The 22,325-nt window shown below is 43.8% G+C and overlaps 1 protein-coding gene across 21 annotated transcripts in view; it reads left to right on the forward strand.

Moving 5' to 3' along the window:
* The window catches only part of BEND7 (BEN domain containing 7), an 81,252-nt gene that overhangs the window by 46,452 nt on the left and 12,475 nt on the right, over positions 1-22,325 (forward strand). For 13 of the 21 annotated variants that reach the window (XM_072825769.1, XM_072825756.1, XM_072825772.1 and 10 more), the window contains 2 exons: positions 6,415-6,549; positions 20,215-20,334. In XM_072825769.1, coding sequence (XP_072681870.1) covers positions 6,415-6,549; positions 20,215-20,334 — 255 coding nt within the window. The remainder of the gene's footprint in view (positions 1-6,414; positions 6,550-20,214; positions 20,335-22,325) is intronic. The other 8 variants (XM_072825771.1, XM_072825764.1, XM_072825765.1 and 5 more) reach the window with 1 other exon arrangement.

Below are 22,325 nucleotides of genomic sequence, written 5' to 3' on the forward strand. Positions count from 1 at the left end.
TAATTTCGGGTAATAGAAGTACTTAAATGTTATTTTCAAAAAGAACGTAAATGAATTCTCCAATGTAAACACAACTACCATGAAAATGGAATTTGAGATCAGGCCTTAATTTACACTAAAATTGCCGATAAGAATGTTCTTCACTGCCTCGTTCCTGCCTGGCTGGGGTTGTGGCCTGGGACTAGACATGGAGAGCCTTCCCTCCCCACTCCTGCTCCCCATTAGCTTGCAAAATGCATAAATGAATTTAATAGTGCTTAAAGAATACTTGGAAAAACCCGCGATTAACTTTACAAAATAACGTGATTTTTAAATGACGTTAGCAAGTACCAAACACCCTTTGTTCGTGGCCAGAAGGATCTAAGCCTTCACTAACAGAAGATTTTTCATTCTCCAACAGAATTTTTTCACTTAAGGTGACAGTTGAGTTGTATTAAATAAGAAAAGCTGCAGAGATACTACAATCTGTGTCATTTCTGAAAAGAATGATTCAGCCTGAAGTGACAGTAAAAACAAGATTACTGAATTTGAAAAATGGTCAGTGATGTAAGTGAGACCAAGTGAAGTCAAGAAGGGTCCCATTGCAATTTGATGTAGCTGGAGCCTTCTGGAAACATGAAGGTCAAAGCTGATGATGCTTTTCATGATGAGGCTCTTAGACACATTGAAATGTAGTCAGAAATTATTTTAATTTCCTTTTTTTTTTCCAGGACAATGTATTAACAGTATGAAAGTATTTGGAAATCAGGGAACCGTAAATGACCATGTTCCATTTTAATGATAGGAGAGGAGTTACCCTAATAATAGATGATAATGAAATATATCATTACAAGTAGAGTGATAGGAGTTTATTCTTCCATTTTCAGTTGAGACTGGACATCCTACGATAGTTTGAAAAAGTATATTACACAGAGAATTAGAGAATATGCCTTTATTTTCTTCACAGCCCTACTCTTTAGCTAGAAATAAAAATGGTTAACGAGGCTTCCACTCCTAATACACAATACAGATTATTCAAATCAAAGAACTTAAATTTTCCATACACTTCCTTTATTGTTGAATTATGTCTGGCATTGAAATTCTATTAAAACAACAAAACACTTTAAAACAGATAGAAACCCAACCATAAGCACCAACTTAAGTCAACAAATATCATATATTCACTTATTTCCTTGTAGTATTTACTCATAAATGTTTATACTTTGGTCTAGATTTTTTTCCCCTAATTATAAAAATAGTATACGCTTATAAAAAATCCAGACCGTAGGAATATATAGAAAGCTGAAAGGCCTCCATAATTCCTACAATATTTTCCCCCTAAAATCTTTATTCAAAGTATGACAATGATATCAGATTTATCATTCTTAGAAGGATATGCTGTTTGTAATGGTCAGCCAATATTTTTACCTGATTTATTCTGATAATTTCTCATAAGCACCCCGAAGACAAGCTCTGTGTTAAATATTTTTTTACTTCTTTTTGTGCTTCACTAAGAGCTTTACATATAGTAGAGTTTCCATCAATACATGTTGGGTGAGTGAACAGACATGGGTTTTTCTTTTTTATCTTGACTTTGGCCTTTAGTAGTTGACAAGAACTAAATACCCACCCTTATATCTTCTCCCAACCAGTTTGAAATAATTGACATCAAAATGTTGTAAATATTTACCAGTTAATAAAATATCAATGAGAGAAAAAAAAGAGGGGGGGGACCAAAATTCAGTATAAATTTGGTTACAACTCTCTCAATTTCCTAATACTTTTTTCCTTTACATATATAACCATACTTTCATTAACCCACGTATTATAATAGAAAGTGGTTCTTGAAAGTAGTTCGTAATTGAAGGTCTTATAATATAACTCTCCCCAGTTTTTCTTGCTATTTATTGGTAGAGATAGAAAGGGAAGTTTGCTTCCCTAACCCAAGTCTTTTGAATTGGAGTGATCTGGGAAAAAATAAAATGGTTTCTTTGTACATAATGGAGGCAGAGCTACTCATGTCACTATTGGTATCTGCCACATATTTTGACAAGATTTCACAAATCTTAAATACTGTCTTTCTTCTCTATCCTTTAATGCATCAGTACCGTATTCATTTCAAAAGTTCTACAACCTAGGAATATACAAAGACTGGTCGATTTTATAAAACATTAGAACTAAAAATAACACTAAGGGCTGCGTTCTGTTCCTTTTTTTTTTTTTTTTTTTTTTTGCATTCTGTTTCAAGTGAAGTGATTAGGTTGGGTAAAACAGCAGTGGCGGGAAAAGATGAACAAAAATCTAAAAAATGCTTATAAGTAAGAACAGAGGTGGGCTGAAGAGGAGTTTATTGGGGGATTATTAACAAGGTTCTTTGTAGTGATAATTAATATTCCCCATGACAGTATCTTGAAACTAAAACATAAGTCTCTTTGTAAAGATCACACTTTTCACATATTTTCTTCTGTTTTATGGTGGTTAACACTTAGTGGTAATTCATTAAAAATTCATTTATAAATAGGACAAAGTATTGATGATGAAAGGATCTTTAATTAGAAACAGTCACCTGAGCACTTTAGTTTAATGCTGGAAAGAAGCAACTTATAATCTTATTAAGTAGAGCCTTAGATTCCAGTGCTGAGGATAGTTTAGTATCTTGGATTTAATTCAGAATTGATTTCATGGCCAGAACATAGAATGGAGGTCAGTACCCAGGTACACTCTCCTCGCTTCATGCTATACCTGCTGGAGACCAGCTAAATCTAGATATCATATGCCAGGAGACAGTACAGTTTGCCTTAGTGAGAGTTGTCTAAATATTGTTGTACTCCTCGGATCTCCAGTGATGCTCTTCAGGAAATATAGTTGCTATAAAACAATTTTTAGAACCTGGATTATGGCTTTAAATTCAGCTTCATGATGATTAATTGAGAAAGTTTTATTACTATCAAACTGTACTAGATTCTCAAGTCTTCTTGCTTTCAAAGGAAATTGCGTACACCTGTCAAATGAAAGACCAGTCAACTGCTCTCAGTAGACTCTGTGCAACACACAAACACACACATAAACCCAAACTGTGACTCCCCTGGAGAGCAGTTCCCACCTGCAGGGGATCACAGCCTCCCCGTGAGGGAACACTCCTTGGTTGGTGGTCCTCCAGAAACTTAATATGCCTCTCACAAGACTAGAAAGCCCACCTATGGTCAGCATCACCATCTCAGAGGCTCTGCCGAGCTGGCCACCAAAAACCTTGCATTTTATCCCGACAACTCTGGGGACTTGTAGGGTCTATACGAGTTCTTTCAGAATACCTTTATTTTGCATTTTTATTGCACATCAGACTATTTTTTATTTGATCTCACAGAGACATAAATTAGTATGGTTGGGATGGGATATACCTCCAATTTAGTATTTATTTTTTGATGGCCACTTTTGTGGATCCTAAGAACTCTCCGTAAGATCAAGGACGGACCAGGAGCTTGGGTTTGAACACCCTCACAGAGTCGGTGATACCTTCATTTACAGGAGAAAAAACCGAAGCTCTGAGAAATTAAGTAACTTAAGGATAAATATGTAGTAGCTGGTAGAGCCAGGATTTGGTTCCAGGTCTGTATGGCTCCCAAGCCACTATCTAGCACAATTCTTTCCTTCTGAGAGGGATATCTGAAAGGAAAGAAGAGAGATAACCCAACCTTAAATTTCAATCTTAAAATTTAGCATTTTTGGATTTTTTATGAATTCCAGTAGGAAGGTGGCTATACAAATTACTTAAAACGACCAGTTGGTTACTGTGTATGCAAAGCATATTCAAAGAGAATTTCTGGATAAAAGGCAGCAGCTATACCTCAGTTTACTCAGCAGCTTCAAGGGCAGGTCTTCCCTTAAAGCTAGTGATAATTGGTCCCATCATGCTAGGGAGGAGAACTGAAGTGCCATCCCTTCCCTAAGGAAAAGAGACACTTCTGAGACTCTCCAGTACACAGAGCTTGGAAGTCACACTGCATGTAAGTAATTTTACGAAACTGTCTGTAAATTAAATTCTAGCTGAACTGTTTGGCAATTGAAACCAATTGATGAATGCTTTAATTCAAGAATCCTTTTGGAAGATGCATAATCATTTGTTAATTTTTCTGTTCATATTTTTACATAACAGATCAGCTTAAAACAGGATAAACTGCATAATATATAACAGCAAAATAATATGTAACAACTCTATAATTACTTCACATACATAGCTGTCTCTCGGCTCGGGAACTCTCATGTAGTTGTGTTGTTTGTATTTTCTCACTTTTTATGAAGGCCCAGTGACAGATAAGTGATACTGAAACTTGGCCAGTCTATGTGTAAAACCTGGTATGTTCAACCCTTTCCATAGTGAGTCCCATATTTCAGTTTCATGTCAGGATTACCTGGGATATTGGTTCAAAATTCAGATATCCGGGTCCCATCCTCAGAAGCTGATTCAGTAGGCATAGGGTAGTCCCAGAAATCTGATTTTGGACCCTGACACAGGTGGTTTCACACCACCTTTGGAGAAACCATGCATGCCATCAAGTTCCTGCTGCTGATGGCTGATTCTAACATACAACAGCCCTCCTGTGAAACTCTCATTCCTCTGTTCCTTAAGAACAGCCCTTTCTCTGAAGGCTGCCCTACTTCTCTCCTGCAACAAATGAGAAGATAGCATGTGTCGAAGGCTCTCTCCTTTGCACCTCTTGAACTTAAAGTTACTTGTATCTGTTGTATTATGCAAGGTTCCTGGTTTTATACAAGCCTGCCATGCCTCCCCAAGACATCCCTGAAATAACTGCCTAGTTTACCAAAGTGGCAGAAAGGCTCTTCCAGACCTCAGCACGACTCTCACATCTGGATCACTAAACAAATGCTGTAGAGTTTTCCATATGGCCTTCTCACTAAAGGCTTGAAGAAAGCATGGTCCCCATTCTTGGCAAGCTGGCAGCCAGTCTCCTCAATTGCAGGTTTGGAACACTTGTAGCCAACTTTGACACCAAAGACATGGTCCATGCTGCTTCTCCAGTACTGAAGAAATCATGAGAACCCCAAAACCTTCACACTACCATTGTCCTCACAAACACAGAAGTCATCAACAGGCATGACATTTCTGTGAATACCACCAATGTTAGTGCCCACCCACTGGGAGCCAGGAACCAGTGACTTACAGAGGAGGAAGGCATGGCCTCTGACCTTAAGGAACGTACAGTGCAGTGGAGCTTCAGACATGGAAACAATGAGCCATAGCACAGAACCATACTCCAGGACAGGACAAAACACATGTCAAAGCACCCACTTGTGAATAGAGGGAGAAAGCACAGAGGATGTACAGCCCTGACTCTGAACTAGACTTTGAAGAATGAGAAGTATATCAAAGAAAAATGGTGGAAAAGGTTAACCACAGGATAAGTTTAATGCAGCTTACATTAAACAAAACATTGGGTGAAAGCCTTTTGCCCCCAGAGCTGTTTTAAGTCTGCTCTAAGTTGATGGGCCTTGAGTCCTCACCAACCTGTTTACCTTAAACTATTTAAATTCCTGTGAATATAGGTGCCGGGAAATATACCCCAGGGGTTTTTGGCCAGAGCTGTGCTGCTTGAATTTTCTTCCTGAGCCTCCGAAGGCCTCATCCCAGACCTGATGAATCAGAATTTGGGGTGTTTGGGCCACAGCAAGTCAGAAGCCTGTCTCTGCTTTGTCACTGGTCTTCCATAAGCTCAGAAAAGGAATCTCGCCTTCCTCCAAATTAAAGATCCATCTGCCTGCTACATAAGGAGCAAGTGGAAGTGTGGGGAGATTTGTTAAGAAGGTTGTGGCTTCTCATGGCTCTTTAATTCAGCCTCTCACATAATGGGCAGGAGCCGGTTGTGGGCTAACTCTCGAGGATTCAACTCTAACTCCCAGTCACTGAATTCTTACAAAGCCTGCATTTTAATACCACTGCTAGAGTTGAAAAAAACAGCCTCCTGTCAAAAGAGAGAAGTTTCTGTAGCACAAACAGGCCACTCCAGCGTGACTGTGCATTGCACAATGTTACGGGCACCCTTCCCGTTGTTGATGTTGTCAACTTGTATATTTATTATGACAGTGTTCTGGCAGACGCAAGGAAATTGTCCTGAGGAAGGGGTGCCTTCCTGGTTTGCACCATGGCACCGTACAGGCCAGCCATGGCCCTGGAAATAGCGGTGTCTTCTGCATTACCCATCACCTTTCTTGTGTGGCTCCCCCAGTAATGTGGCTGATCCAAGGTGCTCACCAGCATCATAAGGCAATAATGCCCCACCCCTGTTCTTTCCCATTGTAGGGGAGCAGAATTGTATAAGAAGTAAACAGTTGGTCAAATACATTCCTTGTACCTTTTCTCCTGGGCCTATCGTGGGCACCAGTAATCTGACAAATGTTCTGATTCCGTTCCATCAACAGTTACTATCGCATACAAGCTATGCCCCAAAAATCTGAGAGACTCAGGAATTGATGCTCGCTTGAATTTCTGCCCTAAAGGCGCGCGTGCAGATGATCATGGAATACTTCTCGTCCCTGTAGTACTATGGACTGATGGTAAGCCCACACAAAAAAACTAAGAGTGTATGTCAGCTTCCATTAAGGAAACCCCTTGAAAATCCATAGACCTTCATTTAAAATTGAACTGAAAGCGGTCATCGATTTTGGCTGCCTTCAAGACATCTTTGTCTAAAAGCAAGCATGCATCTATCCTGTTAAAAGCACTCTTAGAAGAGAGGCTGCCTCTGGAAACTAGTCCTGTCTTCCCACAGGCTGCTCCTGATGCTCACGTCTCCCGTTATACTGACTGTTTCCGTGTTCTTCTTTCTCGCATCTGGCTCTTAGGTTTTGATGCCTCTCCATGGTCAGCTCCTGGTGTTTCTCTGAACCTTCGCCTCCTCTCATCAACCATGTACCTTTGATCATAGAACAAATCCAGTGGTCGTTATTTTAAGCAGACCCCTCCCACACCTCTTCTTCATCACCACCCATACTATCAGCTTAGCCATGTGCAACTAAGTGGGGGCCAACCCTAATGAGAAATGTGCACAGAAGCCAGGAGCAAATGAGATCATTGACAGTGAGAGCTAAGATATGCAGAACATTCCAGCTTCATTGCAGGGCCTGGGCCTGGCCTCTTTTGAAAGAGTCAAGTGTGTCCTTCTTACACCCACAGTACACACCCTGAATGGTGGCCTGGGGCTTCGGACATAACACCCCCTCACAACCACACTGTTGGTAGAGGCATCAACATTCTGTTTCTTACGTTTGAAAGCTCAGAATTTTCATTAGCGCCTTTTTGCCTTTGCCCCTAATCCTGCCTGCTAACCCAGCCTTGTCAGTTCTTTGGTCCCTGCTCCCTCGTCACTGGTCTCTAGCTTCTGTGACAGCATCCTAATCCAGCTGGGCATCACTTTGTCCTTGCTGGTCTGGAAAATCTCTAAATATCCTCCCTCCCCTGCATTTCCCACTCGAGTTCCTGCTGTATTAGCATGTGGCCAAATAACACTTCCTTATAAAACTTCCTGACATTTCCCCTACCTAACTGGTCTCTGCCCGTTACATCAAGTCCAAACTCTGGCTCTTCCAGACTCTACCTTACTGGAATCTCTCTCCTTGCAACTACCTGTCCCAGTGTTCCTTCCAGGTGAACCAGCCCACTGTGGACACTATTCCTCGGGCATCACATTCTCATTGTGGACTTTGAGTCACGCTATATCCCAGGGCTACAATGCTCTTCCCTCTCTCTCTAAACAAATCTAACCCTTCATGGCTGAGCCCATGTCTCATGGCCTCTACAAGGGGACTTTCCCCAGTGTCCCAGCCTACACGGATTTCTCCTTTCCATGTCCCAGCCTACACGGATTTCTCCTTTCTCTGCATTCCTGTAGCACACATTACCTTTGTGTAGTTTACCTTAACCCTTTGCTTTGCTACTCATGGTTTATGTGGAAGATGACAATATCAGTTATTTCCCAAACCATGACACTTAGTAGAGTGAAGATAGTGGTCTTAACCATTTCACCGGGAAAACAGGCACTTTGAACCGTCCCGGATAAATCAGGGTATGTGACCATCCTATTTACATTTGGACATCTTGTCTTCTCAGCAAGACCACAAGCCCCTGTGGGCCAGAGATCACTCCTAGATTTGCTTTGCCTGTTCCTCAGCATGTGACACGGTGCCACTCACATAATCAATGATGAATAAATACAGGAAGGGAGGAAAGAAGGATGGAAGGAACGATGTGGTCAGTGTATCTTCACTGAAAAAGGTGGTTTCTTAAAAATGCAAACACAGCCCCACTACATTGGATGCACACAGGGCATGAATAACAGGATAACTACACAGCTTCCCTGTGACAACTCAGTGGAGGCAGAATGTAAGTCTGAAGATGAGAAGAAACAATGCCAACAAACAAATCAAGTGGTGCACAGCAATCGGGGCTGGTAGAAATCCTGTGAGTGAGAAGCATCAAGGTGATCCCGAATATCAAACCTGCCCTGTATGATGGAGGCCCTGAGAGCTCTGACTTCTGTTCAGTGTCACAGCAGTGTCCCCCGTATGCATCATGGAAGGAGTAGCATGTCGTGCTTTCATTCATACCAGAGAGTAATCATCTTTAAGATGTTAATAATGGTGCTGCAGGACTGTGATTTAAATAAACCCCATAATGCAACCCATAAGCAGGCTCAGTGTGCCAGTGTTCCGGTTTTTGCCATCTCAGGACTTCTGGATACCTCAGTTTGCTTATCCATCCTTGTACTCATCATCATGGCAACATGGTGCCTCGACGGTATCAAAGAGAACTTCTATATTGTCAGCCTCAAAATGTGAGCCTCCAAATTCTCCTAAAGCCGATCTCAATTAGAGGGGGGCTGTCACCATTAAAAAAGAACGGGAAACAAAAGCCTAACTCTGAGGTATCAGCCTGTCCTGACACCCAGTGTCATCACCCTGATGTCACACCACCACACAGCACCCATAGGCCAACAGTGGCAGGCATGGTGGCAAATGTACTGATCCTCATAGGTGAGGCTCTATTGCTACCACTGCCCTCCTAGCTCATCACTCTCATCCTAAATACCTTTGCCATCTCTGAGTATAGGTGGCTGTGAGGGACAGGACAGTACCTGAACTAATAGAACATGCCCTAACTTACTCTGCTACCGTGGACAAAGCTTCCAAATTTACTGGCCAGGGCATGAACCCAGGACCTCATGGGAATGACTTCGAAAGTTCATATTGCACAAAACCTGGGCTTTAAAAAGGAGAGAAAAAAATCAGTACTTTCTCATCATTTATATGCAGAGCAGACAAATCTAGAAGCGCCCCGTGCAGCAGAGCTTGAGTAGAGGGAGCGTTGGTGTGCGAGCGGTCTTTATGCCACTTGCCCGACTTCTTGAACTGATGATTCTCTCAGCTCTGCTCTAGAAGATAAGTGAGTTACACTATTTCCAAGATGCCTTCCAAGTAGAATTTCCATAAATCTGTGATTCTGAAACATTTTTCTTTGCCCAGAAAAGGGAGTAAATAGCAAAACACCATTACAGCAAAACTGGTTATTATCCAGACCTTAATATTTCACAGATATAATTTATTCCCTTGAAATATACCAAACATGTTAAACAAACATGTGTTGTAGCAGCGAGCCAAAGAAAAGTGTTAATCATATCTCCCACTAAGTTGTATCATAAATGAGCTCTGCTGAGGGCTCTCTTAAATCGAAGTAAATTTAAAATTAACTTTGCTTAATTTGAGAAACCACTAAAGGCACTTTCTTTTAGACAGAGATGCCATTGTGGCAAAAGCAAGACAAGGGATATTGTTCTTTTCTACCAGACTGCTCTGGCCTCAAATCTTTGAGAATTGCTGTGATTAAACAAGATTGCTGAGACCTCAAAGTCCCACCAGTTTGGGGATAGTGAAAGGAGCATTGTGGGTATAGACTTAACTTCTGCCTCTGCCACTAAGGTCTTGAAAGACGACCTTCTCTTGGGGGGGGTGGGGGGGTGTTGGCTAATTTTTAGAAGTCTCTCCGAGTTCAGAAATTCTATGGTTTGGTAACTTTAGTCCAGATTCTCAGAAGTAAACCTAGAGAATTAAAGAAATATGACTGTGAATCAATCTTACAGATACCAAGGGCCCCTTTCATTGCAGCCACGAGCTGAAAGTTCCAGCCCTGATGGTCCTTATGGTCATCTTTCACCCTACTTGACCAGAGGGCCTGCCCCACAGTCTCCTGCATAGATAATCCAGGAGGATATTCTCATTTCATCAATGGATGCATTCTTGTTTGCTTTACTGTATTTTCTTAACTCATAACTTAAAGATTTCATTTTTAGGTGCATTAGTCAATGAACTTTGCTAAACCTTACAGTTAAATGATCTTCAGGGCTTAGTGTGACCTCAAGACCTGTAGCTCTTTACTGAAGAAATTCTCTAGTTCTTTCAGGTTAAGTCACAGACCAGAGAAAAAAACGTTTCTCGGGTTATTCTTTCATGAATTGCTGCCTGACACGTGCCAGCCACTGTGCACCAGGGAGCCACGGCCCCTGCCCTTGTCAAGTGCAGAATCTCATCACTACATGTTGTTATTTTGAAAACCACTGGATGATGAACTCGGGGAGGCGGTGGGTGCCTTGCCTGAGACGGTCACATTTCAGCTGGGGGGGTGGTGGTGGATGACACCTTCTCCCTGCTACTCCCAGCAGACAGAGTACTGAGTCTTCACCCGCACCCCCCCCCTCCAGAGAGAGTGGGCGTAAGGAGCGGACTTGAGGTCCAGTCAGAAGTGATGTCATCCCAGCAACATCGTAGGAGAAACTCTGATTGATTCGTAGGCTGATGAGAGCATGGCATGGATTCGTTTTCTCCCCACCTTACCATGGAGGTTTAAAACAGGTGTTATATTGACTTCATGCCCATCGTCTTTTTTTTTTTTTTTTTTTTTTTTTTAAGAATCAGAATGTTCAGGGTGCCCTGGGGGGCTCAGTCGGTTAAGCACCTGCTCTTGATCTCAGCTCAGGTCATGATTTCAGCTCAGGTGGTGAGAATGAGCCCTGCATGGGGCTCTGCGCTGGGTATGGAGCCTGCCTAAGACTTCCTCTCCCTCTGCCCCTCCTCCTCCTTAAAAAAAAAAAAAAAAAAAAAAAGAATTGAAATGTCCTTCTCCCATCTCCTTTCTCTTTCTCCCGCCCACTCCAGAGTAACCTGAAGCTGTTGTGACTCTTTCTCACGTTTTCCTACATTATTGCTTAAGCGTGTGTCCGTAAATCACCTGTCCTGTCTTGTAAACTTATGAATCCACATACAGAGCCTCTTCCTGTACTTCTGCAACTTTCCATCCGTTTCCCCCCCCAGATTTATCCATATTTTTACATTATAAATCCTGTTTGTTTATTTTAACTGCTAACCACCATATGAATAAAGCAATTTTTCCACAGTCTGCTATTAAGGGACAGTTAGAGTGGTTCTTGTGCACGATTACTGGTGGCAACAGTCACCTTTGTGTTTCCTGGGGCTCATATATGAGTTTCTCCAGGGGACACACCACGGAACCGAGCCACAGGGTGTGAGCATCTTCAGCTTCATTAAGCCTTGCCGAATGGCTCTCTGATGTGACATATCACTTACATATCCACCAGCGGCGAATAAGAAATCCTATTTTTCCTCATTTTTGCCAACACGTGGTTTTAACAGACTTTAATTTTTCCAGTCTGATTGGTCTCTAGTGACACCTCAGTGGTGGATTCCCTGATTGTTACGGTTGGCCATCGTTCCATATTGACAACTATTTGGTTCTTTTCCTCTGTGAATTTCTATCCTTTCTCTCTCTCCAATAGGCCATTGTATTATTGTTGACTTAGATGAATTCTTTTGTCAGTTGCATGTGCTACAAATGTTTTCTCTTATTTTCTAGCCTGTGAAAACCTTGCATGTGATCTCTTTTATCACACCAAAGTTTAGATTTAACAGCCAGACAGACTACTTTATGCTTTGTGGTTGGTTTTGAGGTTGACGGGGCGGGGTGGGGGGGGGTTGCCCATTTCAAGAAATTCTCCCTACTATATTATATAATGGTATTCCTTTAAGATTTTTTTTATTTTTTTTTAAATTTATGATAGTCACAGAGAGAGAGAGATAGAGAGAGAGAGAGGCAGAGACATAGGCAGAGGGAGAAGCAGGCTCCATGCACCAGGAGCCCGACGTGGGATTCGATTCCGGGTCTCCAGGATCGCGCCCTGGGCCAAAGGCAGGCGCTAAACCGCTGCGCCACCCAGGGATCCCTCCTTTAAGATTTTATTTATTTTTTTTATTTATTCTCTGTGAGAGACAGAGAGAGAGAGAGAGGCAGAGACATAGGCAGAGGGAGAAGCAGGCTCCCCAAGGGGAGCCTGATGTGGGACTTGATCCCAGGACTCTGGGATACAACTTGAGCCTAAGTAAGACACTCAACCACTGAGCCACCCAGGCACCCTTATATAACGGTATTCCTGATTTTTTCCCCAACAAAGATTTAAAGTTTTACCTTTTATATTCAGATCTTTCATCCACTTGGAATTTACTTTTGCCTAAAATGTGAGGGAAGAATTTAATTTGTTTTTCTCTCTGAGCAATCAATCATTTTCGCACCATCCTTTTTTTTTTTTTTTTTTTAACATGAATCGTCATTCCCCCTTGGTCCTATACTGAGGTCGCACTTTACCTGTTTACACTTGGTCTTTTGTCTGCCTCTGAGCCAGTGCTACAGTTTTTATCAGGTTGGCTTTGCCGGAGTTTTTAGTATCTTACGGCTTGTGCTCTCCTTCCCCCTCTCCCTCCCCCCTCCAGACTTCCCTTCTGCTTTCATTGCTCTTCTTCCTCAGCTGTGACCTGTAGTAATTCTCAGTAAAGACTGAGGGTTCGTGGGGTGAGTTATTTCAGTCTCTGTTTTGATCATTTCTTTACTTCACCCTCACGATCGACTGGCATGGAGTCCAGTGGAGTACTTTGCTCTAGACTGGGGGATTGTGTTTGCAGAGCGATGTGAAAACCTCCCACTGGCTTTGCAGTTTGGTTGCTGTTGTGGGTTTGCCATCAGTCTGTTCTGTAGTTAATCTGTCTTTTCCGTCTGGCTGCTTTTAAGATCACTTTGCCTTTGGTATTCTCTGTTTCCTTTATTATAAGTCTAGGTATAGATTCTTATGAATTTGCTTGGTGAACTAATTTGTAATTGTAATCATAGGGTTTGGTGGTCATTTGTGTGTAACCGATGGTGGATTAAGAATCAGCCTTTACTTGGGGCCCCTGGGCTGGGCGTCTGACTCTTGATTTCAGCTCAGGTCTTGATCTCAGGGTCATGGGTTCAAGTTCTGTATTGGGCTCCACGCTAGGCATGGAGCTCACTTTTAAAAAAAGGCGGGGGGAGGAGGAGGAGGCAGCTTTACTCCAGTGTGTATAAAATGTTCTCAAGAAGGCTCTTTTGGTCTCAAAGCACAGTGTCCCTAACACTCCCTTAGGAGGAAGCTGTTTTGTGGGGCTGCACAATAGATCTTGTGGGAACGGAGTCTGCATTTGGCCTGCCTTCCTCCCGAGACACTTGTCATACTCTCTGGCTCCCCTCTTCTCTCCACACATCACCTTCATCTTCCTCACCAGCTGGCTTCCTCCACTTCGTTTCTGCCCCCTGCCCTCCACAATTCTGGTTTGCAAGGTGTATCAGGGCTACTCACACCCTGAGGTCTCAGTTTTGTAGCTACTGCTCAAGCCCTCATTCTCTCATTGCTTGCTATTCTGAAAAGCTCATCCTTTTGTGCTATCTGGGGCTTGGCTTCCCTTAGGTCAAGTGCCCATCACTGCCGTGGCCAAGCTGACGGCACTTTGGCAGCAGGGGCTAAGGGGGCAGTGAGGGTCGATTTCCCAGAGGCATCCTTGTTGAGCCTGGCTAGGTGTGTTGAGCCCACACCATCCAACTGCCTTTGCTTCAACTCAAACCTTCGGTTTAGTTTTCACTCCAGCACCTTGGTTCCAAGAAGTGAGAGTACTGGGTTATGACATCAAAGGTTTCAGATACTAGAAAGATAATCCCTCCCACACACGTTAATTAATTGCATCGTGATTTATTGATCAGTCCCTTGTAGGTTTAGTTATTGTGAGCTAGTTTCTCAGGCATGAACCCCTGGGTGATCTGATAAAACCAGTTTTGCTGCACAGCTGAGATCCAATCCATAGAGCAGTAGCACCTGCCTCAAGATCTAGAGCACCAGAACACCCTGCAGCATCCACCAGCCCTTCTAGCTCTTTCCCTTTCTCTTCTGGTACCTTAACTTCCATATCTCTCGTGACCTTAAGAAACTATTGGAATGGGTATCAAGCCTACAATTTATGGATTTCGGTTGTCCCCATGAACTTGGGAAATGAAGTTTTATTATCCTCAAGAAAAATATATTCTTTACTAGAGCCATGTCAGATGTGGACCAGAGCCCTCAGTCTCAGAGTTGAAAATGCCTATCCACCCATCCTCCCCAACACCTAGTTTCCTTCACCCTCCCTTCCTGCAGGCCAACCATCCCCACATGATCTAGAAGGGCAGGTGATCTCATACACCCAACTCATCTGATTCGTCCTTCCTCACGTCCCCTGCCTGTGCTTCTCTTTTGTGTAGATGAAAGTAAGCTCAGTGTTCACAACATTCACAACATTAATTTAACTATCGATTTGCTTATATTTAGAATTCAATCATTATTCTTTTATAAAGTCTATATGCTCATATGTAACCTTAAATTAAAAATTATATAACTTACGTGGAAAATAATCCCTATTAGCCATGTGGTCGGGGCCTGGTTATTTAACCTGCCTGTCTTTTGATTTTGTCTGTAATGCAGGATCCCGCACCATCAGGTTACAGCAACCATTAAATGAGATAGATACATATTTAGCACACGGGAAGTTCTACATAATAGTTTCTAAAAGAGTAAAGGGAGGAGGGAGCCAGGGGAGGATGCTGGTGGTCTTCTGGTTGCTCCCAGGAGCAGCCCACAGGGAAACTTCCCTCTACTCCCACTGCAGGCTTGGCCCCCCGGGGTTCCCTCTCCTTGGCACAGCCCCAACACCCCACCAACCTACTTACTGACCTACCCCAGAGAGAGCCCTTTTTCCCACCCGCATCCCTGGCCCCTCTCATGCTGTGGGAGAGGGGCCAGTCCCAGGAGGACCGGCTGCAGTTCTGCTTGCCGTCCACCTTGATTTCTACGTGTCTGTTTGACCCTAACTTAAAATGGCACCACGAGATCAGAAGTGGGGCTCCACGAGATCAGAAGTGGAGCTCTCCACGGTCAGCCGTAGCCTTCTCTGCAGGTGCCATGGAAAAACCAAAGCTCTGCAGATCTCCCCCTGATTCTCAAAGTGTCTATGCGATCCAGTGGCTTCCTCTAACAATCCACCCCATATTTTGCCTTTCCCAGCATAGGGAGCCAGAAAAAAATCCAAATGAAGGGCCCTCTAGAAACCACTGTGAACAGATAGCCGTTTGGAGAGCACGGCCAGTCCCTGTGTTCTCAGCGTGTCACATTCAGACACACTATACGCCCCCTGCTCATTGATGATTACATTAGATGCTGCGTTTCCCAGGGAAGGCTCTGCTCAGCCACCACCAGCTTATTCATTATTTATATACAATTAAAGGGCATGGTTCAAATGAACACAAGCATATGAGAAAAGTCATTATTCATGTACAGATCAAATTGAACATTTGTCATTTCCCTGGTGACTTAACATACTCTTTGTACCTTGGGACCTCAAATTATATTAAGCACAAGAGATGCCTTAACTCTTTTATATAGCTTAATTGTTGCCTTTAATCTGCTGGCTCAGATTATTTGGACTTGTTTAAAATTAGTCCTTGCTTCTCCTTAATATACGAAAATAGAAAAAAAGAGGGAAATTTCTTTTTAGTACCTATTGCTTTCAAAGGATGAATGCAAATTGTTCTATGATTCTTAATGACCCACCATTAACATAGTAGGAAACCCAGTGCATTAATGCAATGCCTCTTTTCACATCATTACTCCTAATGGAACTGTTACCAGGATAATAGCTTGACCTTTAGCTATAGATTCAGACAGCAAAATATATTCTGCTTACTCAATACCTCTATTCACATAGCATATTGAGCATTTTCGGATCAATACAATGACAATCTTTTGGCCTTGTTCTAAGGCCTCATCTGCGCGTGTCACAGAGAAGAGGATTTCCTCTTCAGTAGATAGATCCAAGTTAAAAGTCTCTTTTAAGTTAGAATGTAATCCATGAAATAGAACTTCAGTAATACACCCAGTGGAAATATTTGGTGGTATAGGTATTTTTCGAGAAGCCTAATGCTGTTCCTTCAAAGGTCTCAGATACAGACCCAGAAGACAGAGATTTCCCCGGCTTCTTCTTAATTGTAAACGGATAAATCGTAACTGAAAGGAGAAAATAAATAACCAGAAACCATCACCTTTTTAGTGGGTGAGAAAATATTTAAGCCCAAGGTTAGATTAGAAGGATCTGCTTGGAAGTCCTTCACCGACTGGGAGAAGACATTCCAGAGCCTTCCCTCTGGCTCTCCTACACTTGGTCATTGACATGCTTGGTTGCCGGGAGTCCTTTTGATGTTGGCATAACCCACATCGACTTTGTAATTCGGAACCACCACTTTCTAGTGTGTGCTAATTTGGACACACGCATTTCACAATCTTAAGAGGGGTTGCTGTGGAAATTAATTATACAAATAATATTACAGGGAGGGAGATGTTTACCTGGTAAGATGATACATTCCGTCATTTTTGTGGTACACATTTTCTTATAAACTGCGCTAAATATAGTTATTTTCTTCTCTTCGTTAAAAATGGGTCTTCGAGAACCTTTTGGCAATTCTCTGCTTAGGAAATGTTACTGTGGGCATTTGGATGTAATACAGACTTGTTTCTTTATATTCCATGAATTAAAACTTCCTAAATTCATGAGCTATTATACCTGCTGCCATTAGAAACAAACCCGTGTCTGTTAAATATTTTTGACTTCTTGTTCAGTACAGGGCACTGTGGTTGGTGCTTTGAGGGAGACAAGATAAATGAAGACCCTTGAAGAGGTCTGTGATCTGACGTAGGAGACTCAAGAGCACACCTACGCCCAGGAATATCACTCCGTCTGCATCCCTTCCACATAGAGACCACCTACTTGCCCAGCCCACAGGCCACATACTGGGCAGCCTGGTTGAGTTCTCCCCATTCCTTACTTATGCTTCCTAGTCCTCCCCCTTCCTCTGCTCCGCTGGTCCTGGGGTGGACCCTTTCCATCAAGGCTCTTATCACAGCTACACGCCTTCCTCTCCCTCTGCTGGCCCCTTGAGTGACTTCACTGTCCTCACAAAAAATCCACCTGACCCCCTACCCACATCGTGTCCAGACCTCATCCGCAGTGACCATGCCTTAGCATGCTCATATGGAACGGCTCCACCGCTGATGCTTTATACTCCAGGGTGATATTCTCAATTGCCCTTACTCTATGGCACCTCCTTGCCAACCCCACTGATACTCCATTCCCTGATCCCCATGGATTTTTTTTTTTTCAAGCACAGGAGCCTTTTGCTTTCCTTCCATATGTGGGTAGGGAGAAGGGGAGTGAAGAAAGCAGAGGTAATTAAGTCCAGCTGGCATCTGCAAGTGCTTTATGTCCCTGACCTTCTGCCAGAACCGTCCAGCAGAATCCTAACCTGGACCAGGCCTACCATCCAGTGGCGCCACTCCCAGCTCAGAGCCACAGGGTGCCGCAGGACTGTTGCCACCACAAGCATGTAGGCGTCTCTTCTGCTCAGCAGCCTCACATCCGACGTCTGCTGCTTTCCTATTCCTCTTCTTAGAAGCAATTCCAGATCTTTTCCATGCTCTCCTACCCCTGGCCACTGGGTCAGCGAGATCTTAGGGGCAATTGCTCCAACATAGACCCCTTCTAAACCCACCCTGTCTCCCATTCTGTCAGGGCTCAGAGGGGGAAGTCTTGCTCCTGTTCAAGGGCAGCCCCCATTTCCAGACCCCACCACCTCCCTTCCTCTGGTGAGGTTCCTGTAACTGTTTCCTTCCTTCTCCTGGATCCTGCCTGCCTCAGAATGCTGGCTGCTTCCCTCAGCCTGTAAACCATGCTCATGTCTCCCTAGCTTGCCATCTTACCCCTCTTTTCTTCCTTCCCCCACTGAATGCGGTTTTTGGGGAATGTCCTCTGTGGCCGCCCCACCAGTCCCTTGAGGACCTCCGGGTGACACTTTGCAAACCGTGTGCCTGACACTCTCTTCTGCACATAGTAGACTGTTGTCCTTTCTCTTCATTAGTGCCACTCACTGGTCTTTACAAGACCACACTTCCCAGGTCTCCTGATTTCATCTATCCTGTGCCCCCCTTTCCTTTTGGCTGGGGCTCCCTCCGGCTCCATGCCTGGCCCAGTGCTCTGTTCATCCCGTATGTTCTCCTTGCCCAACATTTTTTTCTTGCTGTTCTGACTACCGTATAGGTATGCACCTCTCAGGCCCAGATCTTCTCCCTGGATCCCTTCCCTGAACTACAGGCTTCTGTGCCAAAATATCTGCCAGCGGTCCCCACAGGGGTGCTTTTACAAACACCCCAGATCAGCATGTCCCCAACTAAACCCAGTACAGCCCACCTTTCCCCTCAAATGTTCCCTTTCTCCCATGTTTACCAGGTCATAGGATTCACCAAAAATACCAGTTCTAGATACCGGTCTGGTGGTCTGGTCACCCCTGCCCCCTTCACTCGTGCTGCCCTGACTCAGAGGATCTCAGTGGCTTCCTCCAGGGACACCCCAGCTCCCACTCCCTTCACAACCAGCCTCCCCACTGCTTCTGGCCATCGCTTCCTGCACAACTGGATCCACTGCCTCTGTATGTGGCCTTCCTCCTCCTTTCAGATCATTTCCCTAGGATAAGTTTCGGGGAGTGAGAGGCTCAGGCCACAGGTATAAGGTTTTAAAAGCCTCTCATCATATTTTACCACCTTATTTCCCAAAAGGGTTTTGCCATTTATGCCAACGGTAGTGTTTGAATGTGCCAGGTCCCCACGAGCTTATCAATATTAAGGATTAGTTTCTAACATTGTTTTTCTAATTTAGTAGCCATAGAGTGTGTTTTGCAATTCTTTGGTTTATATATTAGCTGACCGGTTTTCCTACATACGCTTTGTCTATTTATCTATGGAGACTTTTGAAGTTTCACTTGTATTTGAACTTTTTTTTTTTTTTTTTGGTGGTAGTTATTGAACCATTTCAGTCATATTGAGCACAGCCAGCTTTTCTTATTCTGATGAGATGTTCCTTTTTCATTCAATAGAAATTTTACAGTTTTGTACGGCTGAATCTGTCAACATTTTCCCTTGTCATTTCTTTTTAACAGAAACCTTTAAAACATTAAAACTGCCAGTATTTTAAATACCAAGAAGGCAGCGTGAGGTGACCGCATGCTACGCCTTGTCCTTACGGAGAGCAGGTTGCACAGATGGGGTGTGAAAGTGCTCCAAAGTGGAGGGAAGCCCAAATGTCCGCAGCAGCGTGTGGATGGCTGTGTGGCTTTCAGAAGGCCACCGTCTTGTCTCCCTCTTGTCCTGCCACAACGCTCCCCACAGTTCGCTGGGTGCTCTCCTAGGTGCTAGCCCAGCACACGAGAGGCTAACAAAGTACAACCAGGACTTGCATTAAGATACAGCTGCATTATTATTTGAGTGCTGATTGAGTTAGTGGGAAACACCATGAGAATGCCATCCTTTTGTGTAATCTTGCATTACATTTTGTGTGATCTTGCCTGAGATCAGATTTAACAACAGTAATGATCCATTTGCTGAATTTTGTCATGGTGCCAGTAGTCCCATAAGTAACATATTCTCCTCTGCTCATATAAGACATGTATACATGGATGTAGAACAAATAGAGTGGTTACATCAGAACTACTTATTTTGTATAGCCAGTTGCATTTTGAAGCACCATACGCTGTATGTAAGCTGGGAGATTGGGTCCTGCCAATCTCCATCTTTACCCAAGGAACGTAGTATAGACACTGAAGACACTGAAGTTCCCACTGCGGAACTTAAGGCCTTTTAGAAATACACTTTTTTTTTTTCTTCTTAGGATAGATTCCTATTTCAGATCTGCATGCTTTATTTGTTAAAGTACTTAACAATATTTAACATTCTCTTTCAGTCTTCACAGAAAAATACTGTACTGCTAACCATGTGGATAAACTTCCTGGCCCAAGAGACTGGGTACAGATTCTACAGGATCAGATCAAACTGGCCAGAAGAAGGTTAAAAAGAGGCTCAGGTATGAATAAGCTGCAGGAAAAGAATCGCGAGAAGCCCTTTACTGAGTTCTTAGACGTCACAAAGTACAGTTCTCTGCTCTACGGCACTTCACTGTTTTGTCTTTTGAAGGAAAAGCTCTATAGAATGTGCGGCGGTTTTGCATTTTAAAGTCTTACTCAAGTGAATTTTGAAATTCACCTGAAGATTAAGTAGTAAAAATTACATCAAGTCATTTATTCTTACTAGTACAAACAAAGAAGATTGCTAATCTCATTTGTGGCCTTGTGCATCTTACCTGCAAAGCTGGACCTCTCTTTTGTGATCTGCTTCTATTTGCTAATGGTTTTTGTGTGTTTGGATCAGCATGACTTTATAAAAAGTACCAGTGGCTTGAGGTAAAAAAGATAAATAATAATAATCCTCCCACCAGAAAAACTGCATAGAATAGACAAAGGGATTTGAAGTCACATAGATATTATTCAAATCTGGCTCTGGTGGTTCTGAGATGATGTTACCAAGGTAAGTGAATGCCAGTTGAATTAGGACTATTTAGATTTGGTCATTTGGGGTCTCAATGACAGTTGGTCTATTTACCAGTAAGGAATTCCTCTGAAGTCAGTTTTCTGTCACCATGTAAGAATAATCATCTCTAGGAGGCCACAAATCTGCAGACTTTTTTTTAAGCAAACAAACAATTCCAGTCAAACCTCAGGATGCCTGGTCTGCCAAGAGCCTACATGCTTCCATAGCTGCAGAGCGTAGGTTTCAGAGACGGGCTCCAGACGCTGACTTGACCGTGGCACAGCGGGGTGGTGTGGAGGCCTGGAGGACAGCAGCTCACACGCGCGGGCCTGGGTCTCTGACTCATCCCTTGTGTGAACTCAGTGTCCTGGGCACAGTGAGGAGCCTGAATCAGCTGGCGGACCCCTGCCCCCAGTGAGGAGAGCTCCCCACACGGGCTGGGGAGTGCCTCCATGCCCGAGACCAGGGAGCAAGGGACCCAGTGCATCTCCAGTCCTCTTCTGTAAAGCAGCTATCAGGACTCTAAAATATTTAGCGCTAGATGATTTTTTTTTTCCATTTGCTTCCTTTAATACTAATTGATACTCTTTATAAAAAGCAGTGGGCCACGGCTGTCTGGCCATCTGTCGTTGGTAGAAATGTATTGTTGCTTTGGGCAGTAAGTTGTTGTGGAGCCCAGAAGGCCTGGCCTTCGGGTCTCTCCTCTGCTCTTCCCCAGCTGGCCCTTGGGCCAGTCAGTCCCCAGTGTCTGTGTCACAAAGCGGTTAGGAAGATAAAGCCTGCGTCCTGGTTGTTGTGAGGTTCCAGACCTATGTCATACGTAGGTGTCTTCATAAATGAACCTGGTGTGCCTTGTGAAAACGTCTGTGCAGCCGAGGAAGCATAGCCTGTGTGCTGGGTCAGGGCCCACACAGCCCACCGTGCCCCGTGGGCCCTCTGCTCCTGTTGTCCTAGCACAACTCTCACCTCTTCGCCTGTGAAGGGTTTTCAGGCTTGGATAATAAATAGATCATTTGCTTGCCCGGCCCCCGGGTCTCTCCAATCTCTCTGCCTCCTTTCTCTCCATCTACCAATGACCGTGACTGCACGTGAACACAGTGGGGTGCACTGGGAAGAATGGGCCTCACCTTCCGGCTCCCATCTGCCCATTACAAATTCCTGGGACCTTCGAGGAGCCTCGGTCTCTCCATTTATAGAGCAAGGCTAATACCTGCCTCGGGGCTGTTTTCAGTGTTAGAATCAGCCCGTGTCAGTATTGCCACTCACAGAGCCGACACATCATGCCCTTATCTTCCTTCTCTCTGCCAGCCCTGAACAAAGCACAGCTATTCCTCCATCCGTGCTGGTTCTTAAAACCACTGCTGGCTCTTTCTCCTGGACAGTGTTGGTCGGACTTCCTCCCAAAGGGGTTGCGTTGCCTTGGTCGGCTTCCCGTCCTGTCCACTTCAGAACCCGTTGCCTTTTGCCCTGTGGCCCCACACCAGGGCA

The sequence above is a fragment of the Canis lupus genome, chromosome 5 (genome assembly GCF_048164855.1).
Source record: "Canis lupus baileyi chromosome 5, mCanLup2.hap1, whole genome shotgun sequence".
Lineage (NCBI taxonomy): Eukaryota > Metazoa > Chordata > Mammalia > Carnivora > Canidae > Canis > Canis lupus.